We start from the raw sequence: 13,517 nt of genomic DNA, 5'->3' as shown, positions 1-13,517 counted from the left end.
ACACCCGTTACAGGTGTGATTATCTGCGTACCCTACAGAAAAAAGTATTAATTATTCCTCTTATAGGAATTAATATTTATGTAACTGGACAGGTTCAAGCCGTCCTTTCAGATCGTGGAGTTGAAGTTGGCAAACTCTGACTTAATTTGCCTTATTGAACAAATTGATGGTTCGCCACGATATAGTACGTCATTATGGGTACGGTGGTAGTAAGAATTTTGCTAGAATGCCACCTTTGACAGTTTTCAACTACAGCCATGCGTCACACGCAGTAAGTGGTAGCGTACAATGCGTCAGTGCTATCCCGATTTGTCTCCAGTATGGCAAGTTTTTATCATGGGTAATGGTCTCGCCACCGCCTTTGGCTGGCGCAATGTATGATGTAGGGACTGGCAGTACATCCCGTCAGAATAACAATATGATTACGCTTACACCATGTTTATAAACAATATGCTTTGCGACAACTACAAGTGTCGACGCAATTGCCGAAAGAGTTCGACTTCTAGCTGCACATTACCTATTCGGAGTGAGGCTTCTTTGTCGAGTCGCTAACAATAGGAGTTCCATCGGCATCATCTCCCAGGCGCTTAGTATCGACGGGGTAAATCCATCGCTGGTACAAGTACACGACAAAGACGATATCATCGCGAAAGCATGAAATTCGATGTAAGGTCGGCATTTTTATCACAAAGGCAAACAAATCGTCGATGAATGTGTTGAGCGCCCGATAAATTAGTAGACGCCACTGCAAATGGGCTACAGACTTGAGTCGATAATTAATGACCAACTGTGGAAGCATAAATACGAAACCCAACGCGTACACTGTCGTAGTGAGTGATTCGAGCAACCAGGCATACCAGCCAGTGTGCGGAACGTATAGCAGCGAGTACATGGCGTACCCCGCAGCAAGAGGCACCAATACAAACAGCATATGCGACGTAGCCAGCGAGTCGGCACGTTGCGTTTCCTCGAGCAACCGCAAGCTATGTGCGTCCATCAGTTTAGTCTTGTCCTCGGAGTCATTCTTTACAGCTCTGTATTGAAGTTGAAAATGTCGGCGCTGAGCTCGCCAAACCTTCGTCACTTTCCATAACAGCAGCGCGATACTTAATAATTGCGGACCTGTAACCAGTAAAGTCGAGTCTTGATCGACGAGATACATTAATACCACCACTTGAGAGCCCAGCTCAGCCGCCATGGCACGTAGAGACACTCCAACCACATCGTCTCCTTTGGAACGCCAATAGCTCACATCGTGGCGAAGGGCCAGCCAGTCAAACAGCAAATGGAGCAACGCTACGCTCATAGTAACAGCAAGGAGCACGGGATGGGTATCGGTCACCATCGAACGGAGTGCATTCAAATCACTCGTAGGCACGCCCATTTGTTCTTGCGAGACGAACACAGTGGCAAACGTGAGTTGCACCTGCCAACGTGCAAATGACAGCGGGGACCACGACAGGCGTAGCGGCAGGACAAGATCGCCATCACGGCCATTGTCCAATGTAGAGTTTAAAGGCACGAGATCGGCAGATGTCAGCGCCAATTCGTCCACGTAGAGTGCTGGCATGTAGCGCCACCGCTGATCCATTGGATGCTGCACGAAGTCCAAGCTTTCATATACCATTCCTGGAAGTTCCTCCACTGGAAATCTCGTAAAGTCAGTAACAAGCCGCACACTCATGACTGGCTTCCAGTACAAAATTGTCGCTTCATCCTTACCCACTGTTAATGTCGATCGATTTTGCGGCTTCCAAGGGGCCAGTAACAAGCTTGCATTCTTTGCATTGGGTTTCGGCGCGTACGTCACAAGACTGGAGGCTTGGTGGATGGTTCTGTACTGGTCGTAATTCTCGTCCCTTGGGTCGGGCGAGAAGTGAGCGTGCGTCACGTGAACGTGTAGATACACCGATGCATTGCCTTTCAGCGCATCCCAAACGTTTAGAGTCTTCTTGGATTTGTTATTGGAGAAGTCTCCATGCGTCTGCCTTGATACATTCACGTCCACATGCCTAAAGTTAGAGTTGTTCCAGTCGAATGTAAGTTGTTGAAAGTCCCCAATCGGCGTTGCTCCATCATCAAAATCCTTGGCTGCATCCCACTTTAAGCGAGTAGACAAGTAGTACTTTACGTCCAATGGTTGACCCATTCCCCACATCGGGTCCAAAGTATTTGGACTGTCTGAGAAGGTTGGGTACATGATCCGGTAGAACTGCAGTAATTTTGAAAAGTCTTAGACATGCGATAAACTACGCAGCAATATCTTTCTGTTATGCGCACCTGAAGGCCCACAAACACCATGTACGCAAACTGCCGCAGCGAGCAAACGTGACACATCGTTAGGACGCGTCACTCTTCAAATTCAATCAACGACGAATAAGCTTACAAAGACCGTGCAGGAGATCGTAGTAAAGGTGATCCAAGCCCGCAGAGTTTGAAGCGCTCGCATGCTTTCTCGATTTGTAGCGAAATAGGGATGTAGCGCACGAGTGCGGAATTGGTGAGTGTACGTGAAAGCGACCATCATTCTACTGAAGGACGTCTGATCCAATGATCTCACGTCATTTAGGATTATTAGCCAATCAAGTACTTTTAAGGCCTTGCGCCAGTCATCAAATCTTTAAATAGTAATGTCAACCATTTTGCTCGGTCGGAGGCTGTTACAGGCGCCGACGCTGGAGGGAACTAGTGGTGATGAGACGCTGCGGGCCTTAAATGCACATGATCGATTCTTTTGTGGCGTGATGGAAATGATCCCTGCGGCGTTTTACCTTCCGACGGATGCCGAAGCGAACTGGAAAAAGTCGGCACCGAAGAAGTACCACAAGGTAAAAGGCTGTTCATTACTTATGAATGCAATGCCGTCTTGTTCTCGTGATTGCAAAACGTTTCTTTTCGCATTTAAGAGGCTTTTGAAGCAGGTCTGACGGCTTGTGTGATGCATCATTTCTTCTCTACAGAACGTACAGGCGCTGAAGCAACAGGATTCGTCGAAAAAGAACTCACTCAAGCGTGCCAAGTTCTCGACAGTGGCTCAGAAAAGCAATGAAGATCGACAGATTGCCGCAGCAGATACCGAGCGCAAAGAGATACAGCAACTTGCGCAGGTCAAGCCCATAAAAGCTAGTGCTGACAAGCAAGAAGGGGGTCTAGACGGGCTTCGGGCTCGTCTGGCTGTTAAAGTACAGGCAATGCGCGAACAGCGCAAGGCGGACGAAAAAGCGGGAAAAAAACGTGTATCTCGTGCAGAGATTGTGGCCGAGCAACGTGCGTTGAAAAAGCGCAAAATGGCTGAAAACAAGAGCAAAGCAAAGACTAAAAAGAGGGAGAAAGAAGCAGTGGCTGAAACAGCAAGCCCAGTAGATGCCACGAATGACGTCGAGTCGACGGGAATGGCTGCTTCGATCTCTTACGGTAGTCTGCTGTTAAACGACAGCTCTCAGAAAGACAGCAAGCCAAAGACCCGTCACGGTCAGAGTGTCCGCGGTATTCAGAATTTGTTAAAGAAGGCTGAGCGCAATGCTCAACGTCTCGAAGAGCTGAAAAAGACTGAAAAAGGGAAGGAAACGATTAAAGCCAAGGGCTGGGACACTGCTCTGCAGCAGGCTGCTGGTCAAGTCGTGTTGGATGACCCGAAATTGCTCCGTGCGAAGCTCAAAAGAAAGGAGAAGTCAAAGACCAAGAGCACAAAGGAGTGGAAAGAGCGCACCGCCAAACAGGAGGTTTCAAAAAAAGAGCGACAGAAAAAAAAGATGGCCAGTTCTCTTGGACATGATAAAAGAAGCGATGGTAAAGCAATTGAAAAAAAGGGCCGAAAGGGACCGGTACGTTTGCTGGACAGGACGTGGATGTTTTTATTGTAGACTGACATGTTCACTTTGTGATTTTTTTTATTTAGCGAGCCGGCTTTGAAGGCAAGAAGGGGGACGCATTTTTGAATTCGAACAAGACGGGCGGCAAAGTCGTCGGCAATAATTCTGCAGGTTCTTTAAAGCACTAATTAGTTCTTCTTGCGCCTTGTTAGATTGATAATGTAGACTGCCACCCGCTTCGCTTGAAATATATGCTACTGCCACTATCGAGTGGGAAATACTAAAGAATACTACAACCACCAGTGCCTTGGCCGCTCTGCTGCCACGGGTTTGGGCCGTTCTCGGTATCACCAAGGAAGGGATCCGATGTATTGTGGCAGTACTCGGCGATTCTATTAAGCAGCAAAAAGTAGAAAAAGTCATGTCTATTGTCAATCTTTTTTATAAAAACGTACTTCTTGGCCGCTTCGGACGTCGTACACGAGGCTTCAAGTGTTTTGAGATCCATTTCAAGTCGCGCGATCTCCTCCGCAAGCTTCTTTGTGGCGATGTCAGACATAATAGTGGTCACGTACGTACGCGACGCGTCACCGCTATAAATTCTTTCCGCGTACCACCTGTTTGAAGACGTCTATCGTAATCAAGCAATATATTGAACAATATAATGTCGCCAGGGCCTCTCCTTTAACATATTCCGAGATGTTTTCATATCATAGTTGAGAGGGAAAGTCTTGGCACTCTGTGGCATAGACGTTCGCAGCCGGAAAGATTTGAGCACATGAGCCCTCCCAGCTGGTGGTCGGATGTGATGGTCTGCCTTGAAAGCGCATAAAGACCGTCCAGTCGTCGACAGTAGGGTCGGTCTCATTGTCGCATGACTCTGATAACGTCGTCATCCGCAGCTCCGTACTCGAGTCTGCACGAGTTACCTTCACCTCTTCTCGAGTGCTCGATCCAAGACAGCGGGTACCTTAGCGAAAGCAACCAGACTCAATCAAGCCGATTGTCGGGTAAATCTACACCATCTAGTCATGATACCGTCGTGCCAAACTACGACCATTTTATCAATCCCTGTCTACTTAGTTGGCACGATCTGAGCTACGTCGTGCCGTGCCCAACGTCAGCGACCAATCGGCATGGACACCAGACGATTCTCGATAAAGTTAGCGGCCGCAGTGCCCCTGGTGACCTCACTGCGATCATTGGGCCGTCGGGATCGGGCAAAACGACTCTTGTAGACTTGCTCGCCGACCGCATTAGCTCTGGCGTCGTAACTGGAACGATCGCATTGAATGGCGTTACTCGCAATACAAAGACGCTTCGAGCAGTGAGCAGCTACGTGGCACAAGAAGATTCGTTGCTCGGGTCGTTCACGGTCGTCGAGACCATGCGAATGGCTGCGAAGCTCAGTCTTCCTCATAGCATGGTCATGACAGACATCCACACGCGCGTTGAGAACGTGATTGCTGCCATGGGGCTTGGCTCTTGTCGGACAACGCTTGTGGGCGATGTTTTTCGTAAAGGGCTTTCGGGGGGCCAAAAGCGGCGACTTAGTATTGGTGTCGCGCTCTTGTCGAATCCAAGTATTGTGCTCCTCGATGAGCCTACGAGTGGCCTCGACTCGTGCTCAGCGCACCATGTAATGAAGCACATTGCTCGCCTTAGTCGTGATGGTAAGAACGTCGTGTGTACGATCCACCAGCCGTCGTCTTTTGTCTACAATTTGTTCACGAACGTGATTGTTTTGGCTCGAGGTCAGACGGTTTACTCCGGTCCTTGCTCGAGTTTGTTGCCTCATTTTGCATCCAGTGGCTTTCCCTGTCCCTCCTACGTGAATATTGCTGAATTTGTCGTGAATCTCGTGAATACGGACTTTGAACACCACGTCGACGTGTGGAAACTCGTGCTTGCGTATGAAGAAGGAATCGTAAAGCAACAACTCGTCGACCAACTCGCAGTCGATCGCGAGACCTTCAAGAACGTGCTGGAGATTGAATTGCAAGCATCGTCGGCAATGCGTCAATTTCAAGTGCTTTTGTACCGCAATACGCTCAACAATCTTCGGAATCCAGGGATTTACTGGATTCGGGTGTTGATGTACTTTTTTCTGAGCTTTATGGTTGGTACCATGTACTTGAGCTCAAATCACGAACTTACGGAGGAAGATCTTGTGCCAATGCTCTTTTACGTCCAAGCGTTTCTTGTGTTCATGTCTGTAGCAGTGTTGCCGTTTTTTATTGAACAACGTGCGGTGTTTGCTCGCGAACGCGCCAATAGCTCGTTGAGTGTCGTAAGCTACGTGTGTGCCAACTTTCTCGCCGCGTTACCAGGGATTTTTGTCATTGCCGTCATGTCGACGTGTCTTGTGGTGTGGTTGGCAAATTTGCAGGCATTCGAGTACTTTTTGCTCAATCTCTTCTTGTCCCTTGTCGTTGCCGAGTCGATGATGCACGTTATTGGGGCCGCTGCTCCTCATTACATCACTGGCATTGCCGTGGGTGCTGGGATCTTTGGGATGTTTATGCTCTGTGAAGGTTTTATGGTCCCATCCTCGTCGATTCCAACGTTTTGGAAATGGGGCTACTACATTGCGTTTCACACGTATTCGTTCGAGTCGTTTGTATTCAAGCAATTTGAGCACTCGACATCCGAGAGCGGGAAGGCGATTTTGATCAAGTATGGCATGGAGCACGTTGACGTGATGCAAAACATGTTGTATCTCGTGGCCTTTGTGGCGGGGTTTGAGGTGCTTTTTATGGCAATTTTGTGGAAATTTCATACGGGTCGTCGCTAAGATATAATTTGATAAGATAGCGTTGTTTTACACGTAATTCTCGATAATTTGGATTTTAATTCTCGGTCAGACTTGTGGAAATTGATATTCTTTTTTTTAGCACAGATGTGGGAACCGATATGGTGGGTACAAAAAAACAGAAAGAAGATTCGCCTATTTGATAGGTAAGCATGCACTTCCGCAAGAACTGGTAGAAGTAAAGTAATATAAATTCATTCTTAGCTTGACCTCTTAAGACTAACTAAAATGCGTGCGCTCTTGCGCACTTCCGACCCTTGTCGCTTATTTCCAGCTCGACTTCTCCCTCGTGCTCGATTTGCTGCTTTTTCTTTTCGCGCTTTTTATGACTTGCCAATCAGCTCTTGGCTTTTTCTCATCTGTTAAAAACAGTACATTAAACAAAAGCACGGTTTCTGATGTGCCAAGGGCAGTATACTCTTCTCATGTAGATAATTATAATATAATTTAGGGGGGAGGGTGATGTTTCAAAGGCCAAAGGCGATCTAAAGACGATTCTAAAGGAATAACCGTTAATTTTGGATGCAGTGGAATGAATCCTACAGTGTAAATATTATATGAGATACCGGCTCCGTAAAACTTCGTTAAACCAAAGCTAACGTCTGGGCAATGGCAATGGGCTATTCATCCTACTCCTGATCGTATGCTAACAAGATTAGAGCTCATGACGTCCTTGACCTCTTTCGCGTTCCACGATACAGCTAGAACAAAAAAAAAGCACTACAGCATCATTGCATTATCGCTTTTGCTACGAAAGTTGATTTCTTTCAAAAAAAACTGAATCTTAGTATGCGGCATCCGTTAAATAAAACCAGTTTATAGGAGGGTTGTGAATCTGGTCTGAGTTTTGAGCCTCTAGGGTGTTGTCCTGGGTGGACCTCGTCATTTGATTTTGTTCACACAAGGAAGTAGCGGTACCATGAATCCTATGACCTCAATGCTAGCGATCCTTGTCGCATTCCGCTCAGCCAGAGCTGCTACTCCGCTAATTCCCACACTGGACGTGCTCCCAAGAGCCAATCTCAGTGCACGAAATGACAAAGTCACGAGAATGAATCCGAAAGCCATTGCGTCAACTGAGATTGGAGACGAAGAGCGATTTAAATGGTTTAAATGGTTCAACTCGAATAATGTACATGGGACAAAAATAGTTAACGACGTTGCAAAACTCTTTAAAGGAAGCAGTTATCCAAGCCATGAGGTTGTCGTACAAGCGTTTAAGTCGGTGAATTCGCTGGAGGATCGTAGAGATTTGATGGGGCAATTGGTAGGTAAAGTGACTAAAAAGATAGGGCTAGAAAAATTTTATTTGTATCTTAAAGGTGGCGAAGGGACCGAATTTGCAAACGAGCTCGAGCGAGGACTGTATAAAAGTTTTGGTAGAGTACCGGTTGAATCCTCAGCTAAAACTTTCTTACTTGGCAAAGGAACAACTACAGAAGAGGAGCTATTTCATAAACCATTGCTTGATGCTTATGTCAGCTACTCTCGCGCGACATTTTCAAAATTTGAATTTTATGTGGCTTTCTCGTTGTTACTTGAATACGACAACAAGCTCGCTGGCATGGTCAAGAATGCTAAAAAGAGCGCAAAGAGTAACCGTGCCACTATCGACATTATTGAAAAGGGTCTGAATTACCCAATCAAGGAGATACGCAACATGCTCGAGCATGACTACGTATCAAAGAATCCCTCAGATGATGCGGTTATGCGCGGTGTAATTCGGTACGCAGAACAGTATGTACAGCGCAATCCCAGCAAGCTGAATCATATCGAGCAATTAAAGCTTTATTATAAACCGGAGAGGATAGATGAACTCCTTCCAGCGTCGCCTTCCAAAACTTTTTTTGCCAAGATCCGTGAATGGATCCGGGCCAAGCTCCGGTGGATGTTGCGTTCGAAAAATGTACGCGACGACCACAAGTTGCGGCGGAAGTAGCGGATTAACTAAGGAATCTTTGCGGAAGATCTCACTTATCCGTGGTTAAAGATTAAGAGCTAACAACACTTATTAATTCCTATTTGCATTCTACAAGTCTTTTTATTGTGCTAATTAATTCCAAAACGTGGTCACCGCCGCCGACAACGTACCCTCAACAAGGCTTCACAGTAATAAGTTCATGTTAGACAACTGGTTGCTTAAGCGAGCGCATTGGTCATTTTTTTTCTAATCAAACGATTTTTGATGTATTCAAGGTCACCCATTGGGACGTTCCTATATATACCCGCTGAGTAAACGTTGGAGCGAAGACCATTCGCCGCAGTACAAGATCTTCAAAAGCGTAATCACCGTTTCCAGGCCCTAAAGTTTATTGCAAAAGCAAGCGCATGCGTGGTATTGTATCGGAGCTACTGCAGTGACTCTTTGCATTTGTAGCGGCATGTGATAGGATCATGTTTCTAAAAAGGGGAGGCACTTGTGTATGAAAAGGTACGAGTGGCGGCTGGCGACACTGCTTTCTAGCATGAGGATAGAGTAGAAAAGCTGTTAGCACTTCTCTTATAAGCTGACAAGCTGTGTGGACAGGAAGGAAACTCACGGGGCGCGAGCAGCCGTTACGAACGCAATGTAACGGGGTGTTCTGTTGCATAAATATCATTTCAAATAAGAATAATAATAAATAGGGAACCGTTAATCTCCCTTCAGTTTTTGGTAAAATCCTCTCAGTTTGATAAAACTCTACATGATTAGAGGGCATGGCCAAGATGGCATCGCTCCCTACGGTCGAGCTCATTCGTTCGACCGCACTCCTTTCTATGTCACTTAGAAAGGAGTAGCTATCACGCGAAACGTGATGCGTATTTCCATTATCATCTAACATGTCCAAAGCTAATGTCCAAGCTAAAAAACCGTCTTTACATAGACTTCTGGTTTTCCCACGAGTTCCATTTTATAATCTCCTTAAAAATTAAATTAGAATTTAATTTATTTGTCGAGATATTAATACCGGCATGGGGGCAGATAATGATAAGAGAACGCCAGGATTCGGCACTGTATGTGCTTGGTTAGAACACGCGTGTCGACGATCGGGAAAAATCTCCGATAATTTTTATTTGACGAGAGCGTCTCCCAAGTAGCAGCAGCCAGTTCAGACGCACGCAATATTCCATGGAGGCTAACTTCTATAACTAGGACACTCTTATGCGCAAAATTTGAGGAGCTCAACGAAGAAGAAGACGGTGGATCTCTCTTCACATGTACGTCAATCTGATGTGGTCGTGGTAGCGTGCGGACAGCAATACCTTGTGCGTGGAGACTGGCTTAAATATGGCACTGGCTGTGGTTAATTTATCAATTTGTGCGCGATATAGCTGAGAAATTTCATGGCATCCCGACGGCTTGAAGCTCGTGTGTGACTCCATTTTTCAAAGGCTTGTAAGGTAGCAAAAGCTGAGACTCCTGTGCCTGGAAATGTGGGACTCTATGACAATTGTTATGCTGCTGCATAATGTCGTGGCAGCATACAAGCTCCACGTTGGTCTTACAATTTAAATTTGCATGTCAATAGCACGATAAGTTACGGATTGTATCCGTGCGCAAATAATATAAATTGAGTAGAGCAGACGTTTACGGTTAACTTCTACTTTTCTGTCACTGAAAGTGGAGGAGTTCGCGACTTTGGCTGGGCTTATCTTTCATAATGGTGCATACTGAATCGCAAGGCTTTATCGGAAGTCGGAATTATCATGAAACGGTAGTGCTACCCAGTGATGACCTCTTCGTTCAAGTTCTTGAAAATATTGTTCATGGTGCGTAGTACCCTTAATTTGATCTAGCACCAAAAAGTACTGCAAAATTGTCGCAAAGAATTCCTGCGGAAATCGATCGAAGCAACAAACGGGAGTGAACGCCTAAGTTTTTCTACCAACAGTGTTAAGAAGCATTGTATTATAAGGTTGCGGATGTGACAGTCATGGAGTTGCTGTAATAACGACAATTATAGATGATAGGCAACCACCAAACAGGCACGTCAATACGTAGGGTACCGATCGGTTCCCAAGAGTCAAACTCTTCGGGTAACTTTTCCATTGGACGAGGATCTGAAAACTTTGCCTCACGGAGCGGTGGGCAAGCAGTCTTCTAATAAGGACGCGTTGTTTCCCACCCACATCCATCCGTGCAGGCGGTGCCGATAAGAGTGGCGAATTCGCCACCTAATCGCGGCTGTCTTACGTTCGTTCATCCGTTCAGTCGCAGGCGTTAAGCGCTGCTAAATGACGTATTGTGGATCTCGAGGGTCAAGTCTCGCGACTGACCTCGGATCTCGTTGATGTCCGAGCGAAGGCTCGTCAGGGTTATGAACGCCTGAAGACTCGCTTGGACTTCTTTGAAAGGATAATGCTGAGGGATCCGCGTTACTCTCGTGATGTCCCTCGCTCTCCAAGTCCTGTTTGTGGAGGGAGGAATCGGTCTGATAGCTTGTCGCCTTCACCGTCCCCCTCACCCGAACGACGCTTGACTCACAGTCGGCGTCACTATCGGTCTCCTTAGCCAGATGGGGATATGTGACCTCATTTGGGTCTACATACCGTTTCAGACGACCCACGTAAAATACGGGGTGCGTCTTCATATACGGGGGAAGGGTGAGCCTATAATTTAGGTCTCCAACCTCTTCTACCACCGCAAAGGGCCCAATGAAACGCGGCAACAACTTCGTAGTACCTCCAAGTAATACATAAATTGCATTTTAAGGTAGAGTAGCAGTACTTAATAGTACCTTTTCACCTACTCTAAAGCCTTCATTATTTCTGCGACCATTTTGGTCCGCATATTCCTTTTGCTTGTCCTGTGCGCTTGCCATCTAGTCGCGGACCTTTCGTGTGATGGCTTATCGCTTATCCAGAAAGCGTTAAGCCTCGCTCACGCTTTTAGCATCAAACTCGCCTATGACACCGCCGAGAGGGCGGTCATAAGGCGTAATTATATTGACCACTGCTAAATTGGCAGGGTCGCTAGGGCAAGTTTCTATCTTTGAGATGATGCACTCATGGGTCATCGTCAATATTGACGAAACTTTGTCCCACTTTCGCATTGAGCACAGTGAGGGGCCCTCCCCCACTAAGACTCGGGCTGCGCACAAACGAGACTGGCGTCCGAGGATGGCGCAGTCCGTTAATATAAAACGGTGTCTCACTCGTACTGGCGCGGACACTGTTATTTGTAGCGAACTCCACAAAGAGCAATTGCTTGCTTCACTCTTTGGGAGTTGCTATAGTGCACAAGACATCCGCCACGACCCGATTGGCACGTTTGGTTTGGCCATCGACCTGGGGGTGATCTACGGTCGACATGTGGAGCTTGCTACCTAGCAGCTCGAACATATGTCGCCAAAACCAGACGTAAAACTTGTTTTTCGGTCCGATGCAATGGACTCGGGCATCCCGTGTAGTCGGTAAACATGAGCCAGGAACAAGAGAGCCGACTCCTTTCCTGTGATCGATGTTTTACATGGTGCTAAATGCACCATTTTGCTCAGTCTGTCTACAAAGACGACCAGCCCAGTCCTATTCTTTTGATCGGGCGGCTGCCAAACATGAAGTCCAGACTTTCTGATTTCCAACAGTTGGTTGGAATCGGTAGCGGCTTCAGTGGCGCACTGCTGGACGGTGCAGGCTTAATGCGCTGACGCTGTTCGCAAGAGCGAATATAGTTGGCCACCCATCTATATAGAAGTGACCAACAAAATTCCTCAGACACTCGTATGAATGCTTTTCACTGCCCAGATGCCCACTATATGGCGCATCATGGAGCTCGTGAAGGATCATCAGCTTGAGATCTGTGTCATGAGGCACATAGATTCTCAAGGCATCGCAAGGTGACAGCTGATGCCATAACAGGCCATCGCTGTAGCTAAAGCGATTTAGTTTAGCTTTCAGGTGCGACGGAAGGGAACCCTCTCGTCCACCGAAGTGATTTAACACCAAGCGATAGTGATCGTCCTGACTGTAGCTCTCTTTTATCCTAGAGGCCAATGAGCTCGTCACGTGGTATGCCTTCATGGCTGCCAACGTTGACGGCTGAAATTGTGCTTTCGCATTAGACGCTCTTTCCTGGTGTCTAACCTCGAAGTCTGGTCTGCGCGATAAGCGTCAGCCAAGACATTCGACTTACCCGGCTTATATTCAACTTTGAAATTAAAATTCAGAGAGAAATGTGAGCCATCTTGCCATTCTAGGTGGGAGGTGCGGTGAGTTTATTGCGGTCCGCAGTGATGCGTGATCCGTATAAACCACAAATGGTTCGGTGCCTTGTAGGTGCACACGAAACTTGATAAGAGCATACTTTATTGAAAGTAGCTCTTTGTCATGCTCGGGTAATTCGGTTCTGCGGCTTTTAAAAGCCGGGACTGATAAGAGGTGACGCGGTCAACGCCGTCGTCATCCTTCTGCATGAGCGCGCTGCCGTTGCAAAATTACTTGCATCGCAGATGACGCTATAGGGCTTATCCGCGTCTTGCAATGCCAAGACCGGTGCCTCTACAAGAGACTGCTTCACTGATGGGAACGCATCTACTTGTTCTTTTAACCAAACCCATTGTTTGTCCTTTTTAAGGAGATCAGATAATGGTTTCGTTTGCTGAGCATAATTCTTGTTATACTTATGCTAGTAATTAGCGAGCCCCTAGGAATTGGCGCAAATCCTTCACATGCCATGGGATTGGCCATTCCTTTACTGATTTTACCTTGTCTGGGTCTGCTCGTACACCATGTGTACCAACGATGCAGCCCAGTACAGGTATCTCAGGGACCCCTATGACACACTTTTGCAAGTTGAAGTACAATTGGGCGTCCTACAAAGTCTGCAACACAGCGTCTAAATGACGCTTGTGCGACTCTATTGCGCTCAGCCCGTCCTCGGCCCTACTATGCACGAATACATCGTCAAAGTAATG

At 46.9% G+C, this 13,517-nt stretch overlaps 4 protein-coding genes across 4 annotated transcripts; 2 read left to right on the top strand and 2 right to left on the bottom strand.

Annotated features, from left to right (window-relative positions):
• Positions 1-517: 517 nt before the first annotated feature.
• CCR75_008134 (uncharacterized protein) lies at positions 518-2,337 on the bottom strand (the record flags this gene model as incomplete). Its single annotated transcript, XM_067966188.1, has 2 exons — positions 518-2,212; positions 2,281-2,337. The coding sequence occupies 2 exons, from the start codon at positions 2,335-2,337 to the stop codon at positions 518-520; spliced, it is 1,752 nt and encodes a 583-aa protein (XP_067819171.1).
• A 293-nt stretch (positions 2,338-2,630) lies between these two features.
• Positions 2,631-4,000, top strand: CCR75_008133 (uncharacterized protein; the record flags this gene model as incomplete). Its single annotated transcript, XM_067966187.1, has 3 exons — positions 2,631-2,828; positions 2,961-3,824; positions 3,899-4,000. The coding sequence occupies 3 exons, from the start codon at positions 2,631-2,633 to the stop codon at positions 3,998-4,000; spliced, it is 1,164 nt and encodes a 387-aa protein (XP_067819167.1).
• A 92-nt stretch (positions 4,001-4,092) lies between these two features.
• CCR75_008132 (uncharacterized protein) lies at positions 4,093-4,371 on the bottom strand (the record flags this gene model as incomplete). The annotated part of the gene is made up of 2 exons (XM_067966186.1): positions 4,093-4,204; positions 4,268-4,371. The coding sequence occupies 2 exons, from the start codon at positions 4,369-4,371 to the stop codon at positions 4,093-4,095; spliced, it is 216 nt and encodes a 71-aa protein (XP_067819168.1).
• A 3,172-nt stretch (positions 4,372-7,543) lies between these two features.
• Positions 7,544-8,563, top strand: CCR75_008131 (uncharacterized protein; the record flags this gene model as incomplete). The annotated part of the gene is made up of 1 exon (XM_067966185.1): positions 7,544-8,563. The coding sequence occupies one exon, from the start codon at positions 7,544-7,546 to the stop codon at positions 8,561-8,563; it is 1,020 nt and encodes a 339-aa protein (XP_067819169.1).
• Positions 8,564-13,517: the final 4,954 nt, after the last annotated feature.

This window comes from Bremia lactucae, linkage group LG15 (genome assembly GCF_004359215.1).
Source record: "Bremia lactucae strain SF5 linkage group LG15, whole genome shotgun sequence".
Taxonomy (NCBI): domain Eukaryota; phylum Oomycota; class Peronosporomycetes; order Peronosporales; family Peronosporaceae; genus Bremia; species Bremia lactucae.
Note: the sequence above shows the minus strand (reverse complement) of the source record. Positions and strands in the feature narration are given on the sequence as shown.